The sequence below is a fragment of the Pseudonaja textilis genome, chromosome 10 (genome assembly GCF_049901715.1).
Source record: "Pseudonaja textilis isolate UNSWEBS1 chromosome 10, rPseTex1.2, whole genome shotgun sequence".
Classification (NCBI taxonomy): domain Eukaryota; kingdom Metazoa; phylum Chordata; class Lepidosauria; order Squamata; family Elapidae; genus Pseudonaja; species Pseudonaja textilis.
The window spans coordinates 22,599,219-22,612,656 of NC_141999.1; the positions used below are offsets into that span (position 1 = coordinate 22,599,219).

The following is a 13,438-nucleotide window of genomic DNA, read 5'->3' on the forward strand; positions in this document are numbered from 1 at the left end:
CTTTAGTGTTGCTGCTTCTCTGCAGTTTTTCTCAACTTCGATAACTTTGAAGATGGGTGGACTTCAACTCCCAGAATTCCCCAGCCAACTGTTGTCCAGGTTGAGACAGGTGCTGTAGCTTATAAGAGACACGTGCATTAAGAGGGCAATATCTGCAGGGATTTTCAGCCATCCAGGTCACAGTTCTCCCAAAAGGTCCTTTTTCAAAAGGCAACTGGACTTCCTTTCTTTTTCTTTGAAGACGTTTCGCTTCTCATCCCAGAAGCTTCTTCAGTTCTGACTTTGGTCTTCCGTCAGAACTGAAGAAGCTTCTGGGATGAGAAGCGAAACGCCTTCAAGCAAAAAGAAAGTCCTTTTGAAAACAAAAACAATCTTTGGGACGATTAAGGGAAGGAAAGTTTGTTGACGGCATTTTTGTCTTGATGACTGTCTGGAAACCTTGCATGTCAGATGTTAAACATAGAATACGAAATCCTTGGAGGTACTCTAATCCAACCCTTTGCTCAAGGCAGATAGAGTATGTCGGAAGAGCAAGTGTTGAGGGCAAGCAAAGAGGAGGACTACTTCTTGGTTACTCTGTCCATGAACGTCCCACAACATCTGGTGGAGTTGGTACACTGGGCATAGGGCAACTTCATACCAGACTGAAGTTAAGGAAAATTCCAGAGCTGTGGTTAATTGCAAGAACCATGTCAAAGAGAAGAGAACTAGAAAACAGGTGATTTTGCAAAGTCCACAGCCTTGGTCCCAAATTCCAGAGGCATGCAATAAAATAATGCAAGGAAATAATTCCCGATGCATGCAAGAAAATAATGTAATTCTTTGACAGTTTGATCAATTGGGTGCAATTGGGTGCTCCTTGCTTCTCTGATCAATTGGATGCTTTCTTGAAATTGCTGGGCATAGTTACCGTTTGGATTGCAGGCTTGCTGGTTCTGTTTTCTCCCAACCTGGCTGAGACAGCAATTCTCAATCTACTAAGGCAAAACCAAGTTTCTCCGGCTTTCATCCTGGCTACATCCTGGAATTGCGGGTGCTCCATCACTGGAGGTTTTCAGAAATAAACTGGAACGATCCTTTGACCGGGATGGTCTAATATTCCTTTGCCTAGAGCAGGGGTTGAGCTAGAAGACCTCTGGGATTCCTTCCAGCCCATTCATTCTATGTCCCAGATTCAAAGAAATTGGAAAGGAAGCCAACAATAATTCTCCCTTTGGTTGCTTGGATTGCAAGCTGGTTATTTTTATAATGCTCGGGGGCTCGGGCTTTGGATTTCCTATCGCGTAGTTTATTTATCTATTTTACCCAAAGCCACCCAGATTCTTGTATGTGAAATGTGAAATATAAATCCCTTTTTAAAAAAAAAAAAAAAAAGAAACTGGACTGTTCGTTGAGGCCGAGGGATGAGGCCAGGCCAAAAGGGTGGGCGACCTTCGTTGCAACCCAAAATCCAGGGATGAGCAATCCGGAATGCCGCATTCCAAACATTTGATTCAGTTGGGTGAGTGAGTCACCCCGAGCTGGAAGAGCAGAGAAATTGGGTGGAGGGTGTGAGGGGAGAGGGGCTGCGGCCAGGGGCTGTGCGTGTGTGTGTGTGTGTGTGTGTGAGGTTTATTTTATTTATTTATTTATTTTAGTTTGTCAAGCATGTGTGAGAAAACAAGTATAAGTATGAACACAACACATAAACATATAAGTGTAAACGGGTCTAAGTATGTACATAATACATGAGTACGAATCAATGGGGACAGTAGGACGGGTGGGAGGCACGCTGGAGCGCTTATGCACGCCTCTTACAGATCTCTTAGAAAGGGGTATGCTCTCTCTTCCTTTCTCTCCTCCCTCCATTCTTTTCTCTCCCTCCCTCCCTCCCTCCCTCCTTCCTTCCTTCTTTCCTTCCTTTCTTCTTTTATTTTTTCTTTTATTTATTTATTTGATTTGTCAATCGCTTACAAGATAGTAGGTATAAGTATAAACCTGAGTAAGAATACAGGAAGTAGGTATGAATAAATGGGGACAATAGGACAGGGATGGGAGGCACGCTGGTGCGCTTATGCACGCCTCTTACAGATCTCTTAGAAAGGGGTATGCTCTCTCTTCCTTTCTCTCCTCCCTCCATTCTTTTCTCTTCCTTCCTTCCTTCCTTCCTTCCTTCCTTCCTTCCTTCCTTCTTTCCTTTCCCTCCCTTCTTTTCTCTCCCTCCTTCCCTCCCTCCCTCCCTCCTTCCTTCCTTCCTTCCTTCCTTCCTTCCTTCCTTCCTTCCCCTTCCCTGTTCTCCTTCCTTCCTTCTTTTTTCTTTTATTTATTTATTTGATTTATCTATCGCTTACAAGATAGTAGGTATAAGGATAAACCTGAGTAAGAATACAGGAAATAGGTACAAATAAATGGGGACAATAGGACAGGGGCAGTAGGCACGCTGGTGCCCTTATGTATGCCCCCTTACAGACCTCTTAGGAATGGAGTGAGGTCCATGGTGGTCAGTTTAAGGTTAAAGTTTTTTTTTGGGGGGGTTGAGGACGTAACTATAGAGTCAGGGAGTGAGTTCCAGGCATTGACCGCTCTGTTGCTGAAGTCATACTTTCTGCAATCGAGTTTGGAGCGGTTTACATTGAGTTTGCATCTATTGTTTGCCTGTGTGTTATTGCGGATCAAGCTGAAGTCGTCACTGACAGGTAGGACTCTGTAGCAGACAATTTTGTGTAGTAAGCTTAGGTGAATAGGCGGCATAGTTCGAGGTTGTCCAGGTCCAAAATTTCGAGCCTGGTAGCATAAGATATTCTATTGTGAGCAGAGGAGTGTAGTTGTCTTCTCGTGAAATACCTCTGGACTCGCTCAATCGTATTAATGTCCGTTATACCGTGTGGATTCCAGGCAGATGAGCTGTATTCGAGTACTGGTCTGGCGAAGGTTTTTGTATGCCCTGGTTTGCAGTTCAGTGTTACCCGAGAGCTGACCTTTTTGGGTATCCAAAGTAAAGCTAGCTGAGGAGGGAGGGGAAATCGTGTTCCAATTCTTTCCCGCTGGGAGAGGTGGAGGCGCTGACATCACTCGGCGTTGTCGTAGTTCCTAACGCAACAACAGTCGGTCCAGCCCTGTGCAGGGGTAGCCAAAGCTGCCGGTTTCTCCCTGTTTACTTTGCAAAAATCCCGAGAATCTGGTCGGCACAACGGCTGAGCAAATGTCTCCAAAAAGATGATGCACTTAGTATTAAAAGAAAAGAAAAAAACAGGGGAGGGGTTATTGACTTCAGGTTGCAGGAATTCAAATCTGGAAGGCGTCTGGGTCAAACTGACCGAAGAAGGCCCAAAGGGCACGGTGCAATCCCTGCATCCTAACTACTGCACCACCATGGAAGGAAGGAAAGGAGGAAGGAAGGAAGGAAGGAAGGAAAGGAAAGGAAGGAGGAAGGAAGGAAGGAAAGGGAGGGAGGGAAGGAGGAAGGAAGGAAGGAAGGAAGGAAGGAAGGAAGGAAGGAAGGAAGGAAGGAAGGAAGGAAGGAAGGAAGGAAGGAAGGAAGGAAGGGAGGGAAGGAGGAAGGAAGGAAGGAAGGAAGGAAGGAAGAGAGGAAGGAAGGAAGGAAAGAAAGGAAAGGAAGGAAGGAAGGAAGGGAGGGAAAGGAGGAAGGAAGGAAGGAAGGAAGGAAGGAAAGGGAGGGAAGGAGGAAGGAAGGAAGGAAGGAAGGAAGGGAGGGAGGAGGAAGGAAGGAAGGAAAGGAAGGAGAGGAAGGAAGGAAGGAAAGGAAGGGAAGGAGGAAGGAAGGAAGGAAGGAAAGGGAGGGAAGGAGGAAGGAAGGAAGGAAGGAAGGGAGGAAGGAAGGAAGGAAAGGAAAGGAGGAAGGAAGGAAGGAAGGAAAGGAGGAAGGAAGGAAGGAAGGAGGGGAAGGAAGGAAGGAAGGAAGGAAGGAAGGAAAAGAAAGGAAAGGAGGAAGGAAGGAAGGAAAGGGAGGGAAGGAGGAAGGAAGGAAGGGAAGGGAGGGAGGGAGGAAGGGAGGGAGGAAGGAAGGAAGACAGCAATAGCACTTAGTCTTATATACCACTTCCCAGTGCTTTTACAGCCCACTCTAAGCGGTTTACAGAGCCAGCCTCTTGCCCCCAACAATCTGGGTCCTCATTTTATTGACCTTGAAAGGATGAAGAGCTGAGTCAACCCTGAGCCGGTGAGGATCGAACTCGTGGCAATGGGCAAAGTTAGCCTGCAATAGTGCGTTTTAACCACTGCACCACCACGGCTCCTCCTTCCAGCACGGCCCTAACTTCGAACGGTCGCTAAACGAAAGGCCGTTAAGTTGAGGTCTCCACGTACGGCCAACCACGACGGCTTCCCTCTTTTTTCTTCTTTAACTTTGTGTAAAGATAGTAGATAGTAGATATTTAGATAGCAGATATAGTTTTGAATAACAGGCCCGGCAAAAGGAGGAAAAAAGAAGAAAAGAAAGAAGGTGACATTTCTTGCCGAGGGGCCGGGAACCAGTTCAAATGCTGGGCGTGGGCGCTCTCCCCCGTCTCCCCCCCCCACCCCCCAAAAAAATCTGGCTTGAGAAAGGAAGGAGAGGCCCTCTGGGGTGAACTCTGGGCTCCTTCCCAGTATGGCAGTTCGGTTCTCAGGCCCTGGAATTTGTCCTTCATGCCTCAAGGGTTAACTCAGCTCCCAGGCCTGGATTTTATGGTATTTATTTCATTCATTCAAGGGTCCCAGGCACCTCCTTCCCTCCTTCCTTCCTTCCCTCCTTCCTTCCTTCCCTCCTTCCTTCCATCTGAGTTCACTTTATGACCTGTGCACTTCAACTCCCAGAATTCCTGAGCTCTCTCGCTTTCTTACGCTGTTTTATTTCCTTCCTTCCCTCCCTTTCTTCTTCTTTCCTTCCCTTCTTCCTTCCTTCCTTCCTTTTGCTTCCTTCCTTCCTCCCTCCCTCTCTCCCTCCCTTCCTTTTCTCTTTTCCTTCCTTCCTTCCTTCCTTCCTTCCTTCCTTCCTCCCTCCCTCCCTCCCTCTCCTTCCTCCCTCCTCTCTCCCTCCCTTCCTTTTCTCTTTTCCTTCCTTCCTTCCTTCCTTCCTTCCTTCCTTCCTCCTTCCCTTCCCTTCCCTTTCCTTTCCTTTTGCTTCCTTCCTCCCTCCCTCCCTCTCCTCCCTCCCTCCTCTCTCCCTCCCTTCCTTTTCTCTTTTCCTTCCTTCCTTCCTTCCTTCCTCCTTCCCTCCCTCCCACCCCACTGGCAATAGCACACCCAGACCTCCCATTGCTCCCACTGGACTCTGACCCCCATCTGACCCCCAGCCATTTAGTTGCTGATATCTCTGCATTTGAAGATGTTAACAAACTAGATAATTACATTATACCGTTGTGGAGGTTACAAAAAAAGAGAAAGAGAGAGAGAGATTAAGAGAGGAAGACATGTAAACAGACAGCAGAGGTGCCCGCAAGCAAGTTTCAGACATTAAGATGGCACTGTGACTGCAGAAGTCAGACTCCACTTTCTTTTCATTGTGTTAACATGCACATCGAAAAAGACTTCACTCGCACAGTGGCTGGGGCATTCTGGGAGTTGAAGTCCACTCCCCTTTGTTGGAAGTTAAAACCCACCCTCTCTTAGGAAAATGAAATATTTCAGGATATACTAAAAAGGCAGAATATTTCCCCTAAAAGAGAAGTAGAAACTCAAGAGAGGCAGAAACTCACCCCCCCACTCCAACACACACACATTTGTTAATGGGCCACTAAGGCCTAGGCCAGACTCTTCTACATAACAAAGATCTACTCCAGGTAGAGCTATATAGGAATTGCCCAAAGCCCTTTTCATTACATCATCATCCAGCAAGGCTCAACCAAGCCTGGGATTCAGGCCCCATGGGAGTCTGACAACCAATCAGAATATAAGCTCAAATTCAAATCCCAACAGAGGGTATAAAACCCAGGGACTCTCAGCATCTCAGCCCTTCCTTCTTTGGAGCTCCAAGCCAGGTCGTCCTATCCACCATTAAACCATCTTCTCAAACATCCTCCATGTTTCCAGTGTCTTTTTCCCCACTTGGAACTGAACCCAGATGGACGTTTCTTCCAACACCTTAAAGTTTGCCAAGGTTGAGAAAAACTAACCTAGACAGGCAGATACAGTAACGGAGAAACAATTCCATAAACCTAACTTTTGCACTACGCTGCAAATATTCCAGATGACCATTAGGTGGCGGCAAAGAGTCAGGGACTCTCCATCTCTATGCCGCCCTCTGATGGTCCTCCAAAGGTTTGCAGCCCTGGGATTTCTGTCCAGGCAAAGAGCCCATCCAGAATCTCTTGGATAGTTTGTGAGACTGACTAGGGGTTCTGTCCAGATCCATCCTGCATCTTTGCAGGGTGCCATGCCACACCGATGCCATCATTAGGTGGGTATGGCTGGCATCATCCAGCTGAGCATCGAGAAGCATGTACGACTGCAGCCAACCAGATCGGAATGCCACTCGTCCCTCCAGCTGCCTCAAATTGCTACATTCCAAAATGAGAACCAGTTTGAGATAGTGGCAAAGGTGTCAATCTAAAAACCAGCAACCCTAACCCTAACCTTAACCCTTCCTACTAGGGATTTTTGATAAGCAAATTTCCAAAAAAGCTAAATACATAACAATACACATTTTAACAGCAGCCAGGTTAGCCTTCGCTCAACACTGGAAACAACATCAAACTCCATCAGAAGAAATGATTATTGAAAAAAATCTCAAAACGCGCAGAAATGGATAAATTGACTTTGGCGCTAAAAAATAAAGACACTTCACTATACTACGATAGCTGGAATTGTTGGTATAATTGGATTGACCAAAGATAAATTATATATCATAAGGCATAATGAAAAGTATCAACCCATAATAACAAGGTAGCAATATAAGTAAAAAAAACAGGTGTGGTTATATGACACAAGTTAAGGTTATGAAAACAAAAGAAGATCTTGCAAACTGTTAAAATAAGAATACTTTTAACCTTGTAACCTCCTTCTTTCTTTCTTCCCCTTTTTCTTTTTCTTTCCTTTCTCAAAATTCTTTCCCTCTCTGCCTCCTCTCTTTTCTTTCTTTTTCTTTCTTTTGCTCATTTATGTATGTATTGTGACTGGTTTTAATAGTAAAAATTAATAAACTATATTTTTTAAAAAAATAAAAAATAAAAACCAGCAGGCCATACGTTCTAGTCCCTGTTTAGGCACAAAGCCAACTGGGTGACCTTAGGCCAGGGCCTAATCCAGACAAGTGCCAGAAGATTATATGTAGTTCAGGGTTAAAATGTGGAGTCTCTATTTATATAGTAGATTGTCTTGTCAGTACTGGTGGGAATGTGATTTTTTTTTTCCTGGTAGTTCCTTGATTAGGGTATTGTTTTCTGCTAGATTGTTTGTCTGGTAGTAATCCCTGCTTATCTCAGGGTTGGTTGCTAGAAAGGATGCCTTGTTTCCTTCTTAGCCTTTTTTTTTATTGTCGCTTTGGAATGGTGTGTAAATATGGTTTATCTCTCTCTATCCATCGATGGCTAATTAGTGCCGAACTTCCAGGAATTTCCTAGCGGGTTTTTTTTGTTTTTGTTTAATTAGCTTGTTCCAGGATGGTCACAGGTGAAACCATGGCTGAGTCTTATCTAGGTATTGCGAGTTCAAGGCGCTTTCATTCTATCTACTGACTGGTAGTTGGGGTTCACGGCATGGGTGGGCTTCAAAAATTGTTTAGCAAAGGGTTCTCTGCCCGGTTGCTGGGAAGGTGTGGCCTAGTTGGCCTCCTGCACCATGGCGAGGAGGAGCATTTGTGCCCTCCCCGGGCTGTGGAGGCTCTCTGGAAGCCAGAAATGGGCCCATTTCTGGCCTTTCCCAACGTCTGGAAGGCCTGTTTTTTGCCCTCTCTGAGCCTCCATGCACACCTGAACTTACCTGCATCCAAAACTGGCCACGTGGGGACTCTTGGGAGGGGAGGGGAGGGGTGGGCATGGCCAACCAGGAGTAGGATTTGGGGGTTCTCTGAATTGCTCAGAATCTTAGCTAGGGGGTCTCCAGAACCCCTGCGAACCCCCAGCAGCCCAACCCTGGTTCATGGATGAACTCTGGTGGTCTTCTACCTTTTTTGTCCTATACAATGACCGTTGCCATCCTTACACTGCCTGTTGTAGATAACTCCTGGTTTTTCATCTGGGGGTTGCTGGGTTTTGTTTTTTGTTTTGTACTTAAATTGTTTTGAAGGGCTTTAGTTGGTTTGTGTGTTACGGTGATACCGTAGGGTTGTAATAATCTGTTAGTAGTTTGTGAGATGCTTTTGATGTATGATTTATTTATTTTTTTTGAATATTTTTTTTTATTTTTTAATAACAAGCATAAGCATACATAACAAAATTAACATAAACATAACACAAAAAACATAAAAATATCCTTCTTCATAAATTTACATACCGTGCATCGATTAGTTTTCCACTTTTTTTGTGCATCCATTTCCTAGTCACTAGTATAATTATATTACATAATAGCTCATATTATCAATCAATAATTGTATAACCTAATATCATCACTAAAAAAAAATCATTTATAATTTTGTTAATTCATATTTTAACGAGATAACTATAATTTGCTTAATTTATTTTACAATAAATCATAAGATCATACCAAATCTACCTTGATAATGTTTTATAAAGATAATATCAAGAAGAAAAAAAAATTTTTTAATGCTAAATCAAATATTCTATCATTATGTTTTATTATCTAACCATTGATAAAAAAGATCCCAAACTTCATAAAATTGTTTATCTTCTTGTTCTCTGATTTCAAATGTCAATTTACTCATTTCAGCACAATCCAATATTTTCATTTGATGTATGATTTATGTTGGTTGTCCTGTATTGGGTTGAGTGGTTAGGCTTTTCGATAAAGTTGCATGGATTTCCATTTTTTTTATAGGTGATCCCTTTCCTTTCCTTTCCTTTTTATTTGGTTTGCTGCAATTTGTGTTTGACCACAACTAGGATCAGCAATTTGGTCATTAAGCGAAGCGGTCGCTAAGCAAAACCTTTGTCATGCTTACAGTCTTGCTTCAGCTTTCCTTTTGCTTGACATACACGCAAGGACTGGTTGCGAGGTTACTTTTTGTTAGAGTTTGCAGCATAAATTCACGTCCAGAAAACGCACAGACTGATTCGCCAGGATTCTTAACTTCTTTATAAACATATTAAGATGAGTAAAGTTTACAATACCATTTGTAGATTCTTTCAACGTAACATAAGCAAAAACGCAAGCAGCAGCAGCTCCAAGCAGATGTCAGTCAGCAAGCAAGTAAGACTAGCTTCACTTGCAATTCTCAGCAAAGCACACAGAGCCAAACCACACCCAGGCTGTCATTTCCCATTGGCTGTGATTTGTTGTCATGCTTACTTTGTTAGCCATGTCTCTGTCAGTTAATGAATATACCCTGACACTTTTCCCTCGCAGTCATAACTGTGAACGGTCACTAAATGAGACAGTCGCTACGTGAGGACAACTCATACAGGCAAATCCTCCGAATCGAGTCGACCTGCAGATTTGAGAGCTAAATTCCTGGTTGCTGTTGTGGTATTGTGCTAGCTCTTCTCCAAATTGGAGGATTTCAACTTCTTCTCTTTCCTTCTAGCTGCATACTTCCAAGAAAGTCCTTCAAATTTGACCTCGTCTTTGGGGAAGGACGTGAAACTCACCTGCTCGGTCCTGGCCCTGGGTGAGGCACCGGAGATAAGCTGGCTGCGAGATGGCGAGGCCTTCGAATTTGCCGATAGTAACCAGTTCCAGATGCCTTTGGAAGAAGGAGAATGGCTGACCACCAGCGAACTGAGGTGAGCCTCCATTAAACCCTGCCAGTCAAGCTGTTTTACTTACAGGGGCTGCCCTAGAACAGTGGTGACCAACCTTTTTGGGTTCCTGTGCCAAAAATTGCCCAGAAGTCAATGCGCACAGGGCCCCCACACCCACTGTGCATACGTGTGTCGATCCCCCCTTGCCGCACCCTTACCTGCACTGTGCCTCCCAGCTGTTGTTTGGCCCGTTTGAGGCCTTTTTCGGCCTCCCAGAGGCTTGAGGGAAGCCTCTGCAGCCTTTGCAGGCTGAAACGTGGGCCCATTTCATTACTTCCAGTATTTCCAGAACAGGAAGTGACGAAACGGGCACATTGTTCAGCCTCCAAAGGCTTGCAGAGGCTTCCCTCAAGCCTATGGGAGGCCGAAAAAGGCCTCAAACTGGCTGAAAATCAGCTGGGAGGCACGTGCATGCGCAGTGAGGTAAGTTTGCCTGAGGCTTGCGTGCCCGCACAAATAGCTCTGCGTGCCACCCAACCTCAAAGCTTTGCTTTTACATAATAGTATAAACTCGCCATTTCTATAACAAGAAATCTATCTCATCGGTAAAACGCCAATAGCGTCCAAGTGCAACGCTGTACAAGGAAATACCTGGCCAGGAATCTGCACGCATGCTATAGGTTTGCCATCCTGGCCCTAGAAGCTAAGCTGTAGTGCTTGAAATTGGTGTGTTTTGAACGCCGGGCGCGTGCGAAGGGCGCATCGTAGAATCGGTAGTAAAAAAAATTTGAATCCCATCACTGGATCCATTAATTCACTGGCATCTCTATGAAGCCCACACCTGTGCCTAATCCTGAAGGTGAGGTGGCCAGCAAGGAGATTGTGTGGGTTGGTCAGCTGCCAGCAAGAGCAACCTTTGTTATTATTATGGTTGGTGCTATAATAAGATGTTTAGTCTGGAGTTGGCATTTTTATCCACCTGTGGAGTCCTTTCCAAGGACCGGAGATAAGGGGGTGTGGTTGTTTGGTAGTGTTAAAGGTTATTGTCTGAGGAGGTCAGCTGCTTTCAGTAAAGCAACCTTTTGCCATTTTTTTTCTCTCTCTCCCAAGTGTTATTTATTTATGCACTAGTATTATAAGGTGCAGAAATACAAAAGAAAATAGTAGGAAAGATAGGGGAAGCAAAAAGGAAGGGAAAAGAGAATAAAGGTGTTGAAATCCAACTTCCTTTGATGCAGGAGAGTAAAATAATAACCCCCAACCTCAAAGGTTTGCTTTTACATAATAGTATAAACTCGCCATTTCTATAACAAGAAATCTATCTCATCGGTAAAACGCCAATAGCGTCCAAGTGCAACGCTGTACAAGGAAATACCTGGCCAGGAATCTCTGTGAGTCATGAACTTAGATACACGAATCTTCCCACTAATTAAACGAACCGATTGTCTCCTGCAAACCCCACTCCCCGTTCATTCCTCTTGATTCCCTGTGGGAGGGGCCATTCATCGTCCACCTGTGCCTTTACTCCCAAGTCGGCCCTTGTTCTTTAGCTGTTCCCTTCTCCGGGCAGCTCTGCCCATACGCGCATCTGGAACAGGCTCCAGCTGTTCTTCTGCCCCACTGATCTCCAACTCCGAAGGCAGCTGATTACTGTCGGACGGCCCCGGCCCCCATCTCTGCCTCTGATGCAGAGTCCTAGTCAGAGCCTCCCCCAAAATCCAGGACTGGCCCAGATTCCTCCCCAACCTCCTCACTGTCCGAGTCTTCCCCCGGCTCCGCTGGCTGCTGGTGCGCCATAACAGAAGCCCAAGACTGGAGATGGCCACTTTTGACCTGAATTAGAAGTGTCAGAGTCCTCTTAGCATGGGCAAAGTTCAGATGAAGCTTGGATGGGGGCCCCACTTCCACGTGAACAGGTTCTTCGCTTCCTTGTGGAAATGGGGAGGGCTGTGCGCCTGGCTGACTGGCTTGTGGGGTGGGGGTGTCTTGAAGTCTGCTAGCTGTTTTAAGATGACTCATGGGAAACGTTCGTTCCAGTTGCTCAACGGCAGAGAAACTAGGTGGAAGTCCAGCTGGCTGGTGCCTTCTGCCTCACGTGCCTTTATCCGGCTTTCTGGACCCACAGGCCAAGTCACGTGGGGAAGGGGACACTCACTAGAAGCCTGTAAGGGGCGTGTATTATGAGTGTGATTGTTCACCCGCGGCAAGGGAAGTTTGACCCTGTTTTCTCCCGCCTATCTCCTTGTGACATGATCCCTCTTGGGCTGAGAGACGAGGATTGGGTTCATTCAGCATCCTAAATCTTAATGGGGCTTGTTTGGTTTGCAAGGGCACATCCCGGGTGAAGCTAACTTATTCTGGTTTGTTCAGACGCCCCCATTTAGCGCAATGTGTGAGTTGACCCATCATAGCAGTGTTTTCCCCAGAGTTCCTTCATTACCCCAAACCTCTTATCAAAAGGATCTTTAAGTCAGCACATTTAGTTTAGTTTTTTTTAACTACTAAATCTTCTTTCTGACCCCATGAGGGATAGAAACTCGATTTTTAGACGAAAGCTAATAACTCACTCTCTGGGACATGCAAGCTGGGGAATTCTGGGAGTTGAAGGCCAGGCGTTTTCAACTTCAACATTGCCAAGGTTGTCTGTTCATTTTTATTAAGGAGGTGGACGGGATGCCTCCAGAAATCATGGCTGCTCCGTCACTGGAGGCTTTCCAGGAGAGATTAGACGGCTGTTTTGTGGCAGAACAATATAGGGCCTCTTGCTTGAGCAAGGGGGTTAGACTAGAAGACCTCCAAGGTCCCTTCCAACTCTGTTATTCTGTTAAAAAAATAACCCGAATGCTTTTAGATTCCACCGTTGCATTTTTACAATTGACTTTGCCTGATAAGTGATGTGGGATCAGTGAATCTGCGGTATTTCTTTTTTAAACTTAAGTTTCTTTTCCCTCATTTTCTTTTTCTTGCTTGGGGGTGGGGGGGGTGGGATTGGTCAGACTCGGTTGTGATAAACAGCCTGGGGAAAAAAAACGATTTTGCTGAACCAAACAAAAATTGTTTTAAGGAACTTGCCTGCAAGACAAACCCTCCAAACCAGCAGAATCGATTCTGCAGTTTTTTTCCCCTCTGCTGACCTTGCAAGAGGGAAGAGGAGGCAGGCAGGGAGTCAATCCGGGGAAGGAACCCAAAGAGGAAAGAATCCTGATTTTGAATGAGTAAAAAGTTCCTGACCTTTTCTTGATGATAAAACGCTAACCGCGAAAATAAAACCTTGAAAACTTGAAACCCCTCTAAAGTAGCTGAAAACTGCATTCTCTGAACCTTTAGTTTTGCTGCATCTGACTGCGATTCCATTGTCTTTCATCGGCTTTGTCAAAGATTTTGCGCTGGCTGTGGAGAGGCAAGGGAGGTCAAAAAAGTCAAGATGGCCGCCACCATTAGGCAATCCAAATTTGTCCACTTTTTGCCAAATGCATCACTGCCGCTTTGTTTAAAGACCGGCTTCGTCCCTGCCTGTGGAATGTTAGACCCTCAGAACGTTCCCCCTCACCCTTTGCTAAAATTATTATTTTTACGTCCCTCTGGGTCTGGTTCCAGGGTCTTGGAGACCCCTTTAAGTGTCTAGAAAAAGACAATCTCATTCCTTAGAGGCCTTGGGGTGGAGG

At 45.3% G+C, this 13,438-nt stretch overlaps 1 protein-coding gene across 2 annotated transcripts in view; it reads left to right on the forward strand.

Moving 5' to 3' along the window:
* AXL (AXL receptor tyrosine kinase) overlaps positions 1-13,438 on the forward strand; it is a 57,746-nt gene that overhangs the window by 3,790 nt on the left and 40,518 nt on the right. For both annotated transcript variants that reach the window (XM_026715435.2, XM_026715436.2), the window contains exon 2: positions 9,617-9,815. In XM_026715435.2, the coding sequence (XP_026571220.1) occupies positions 9,617-9,815 (199 nt within the window). The remainder of the gene's footprint in view (positions 1-9,616; positions 9,816-13,438) is intronic.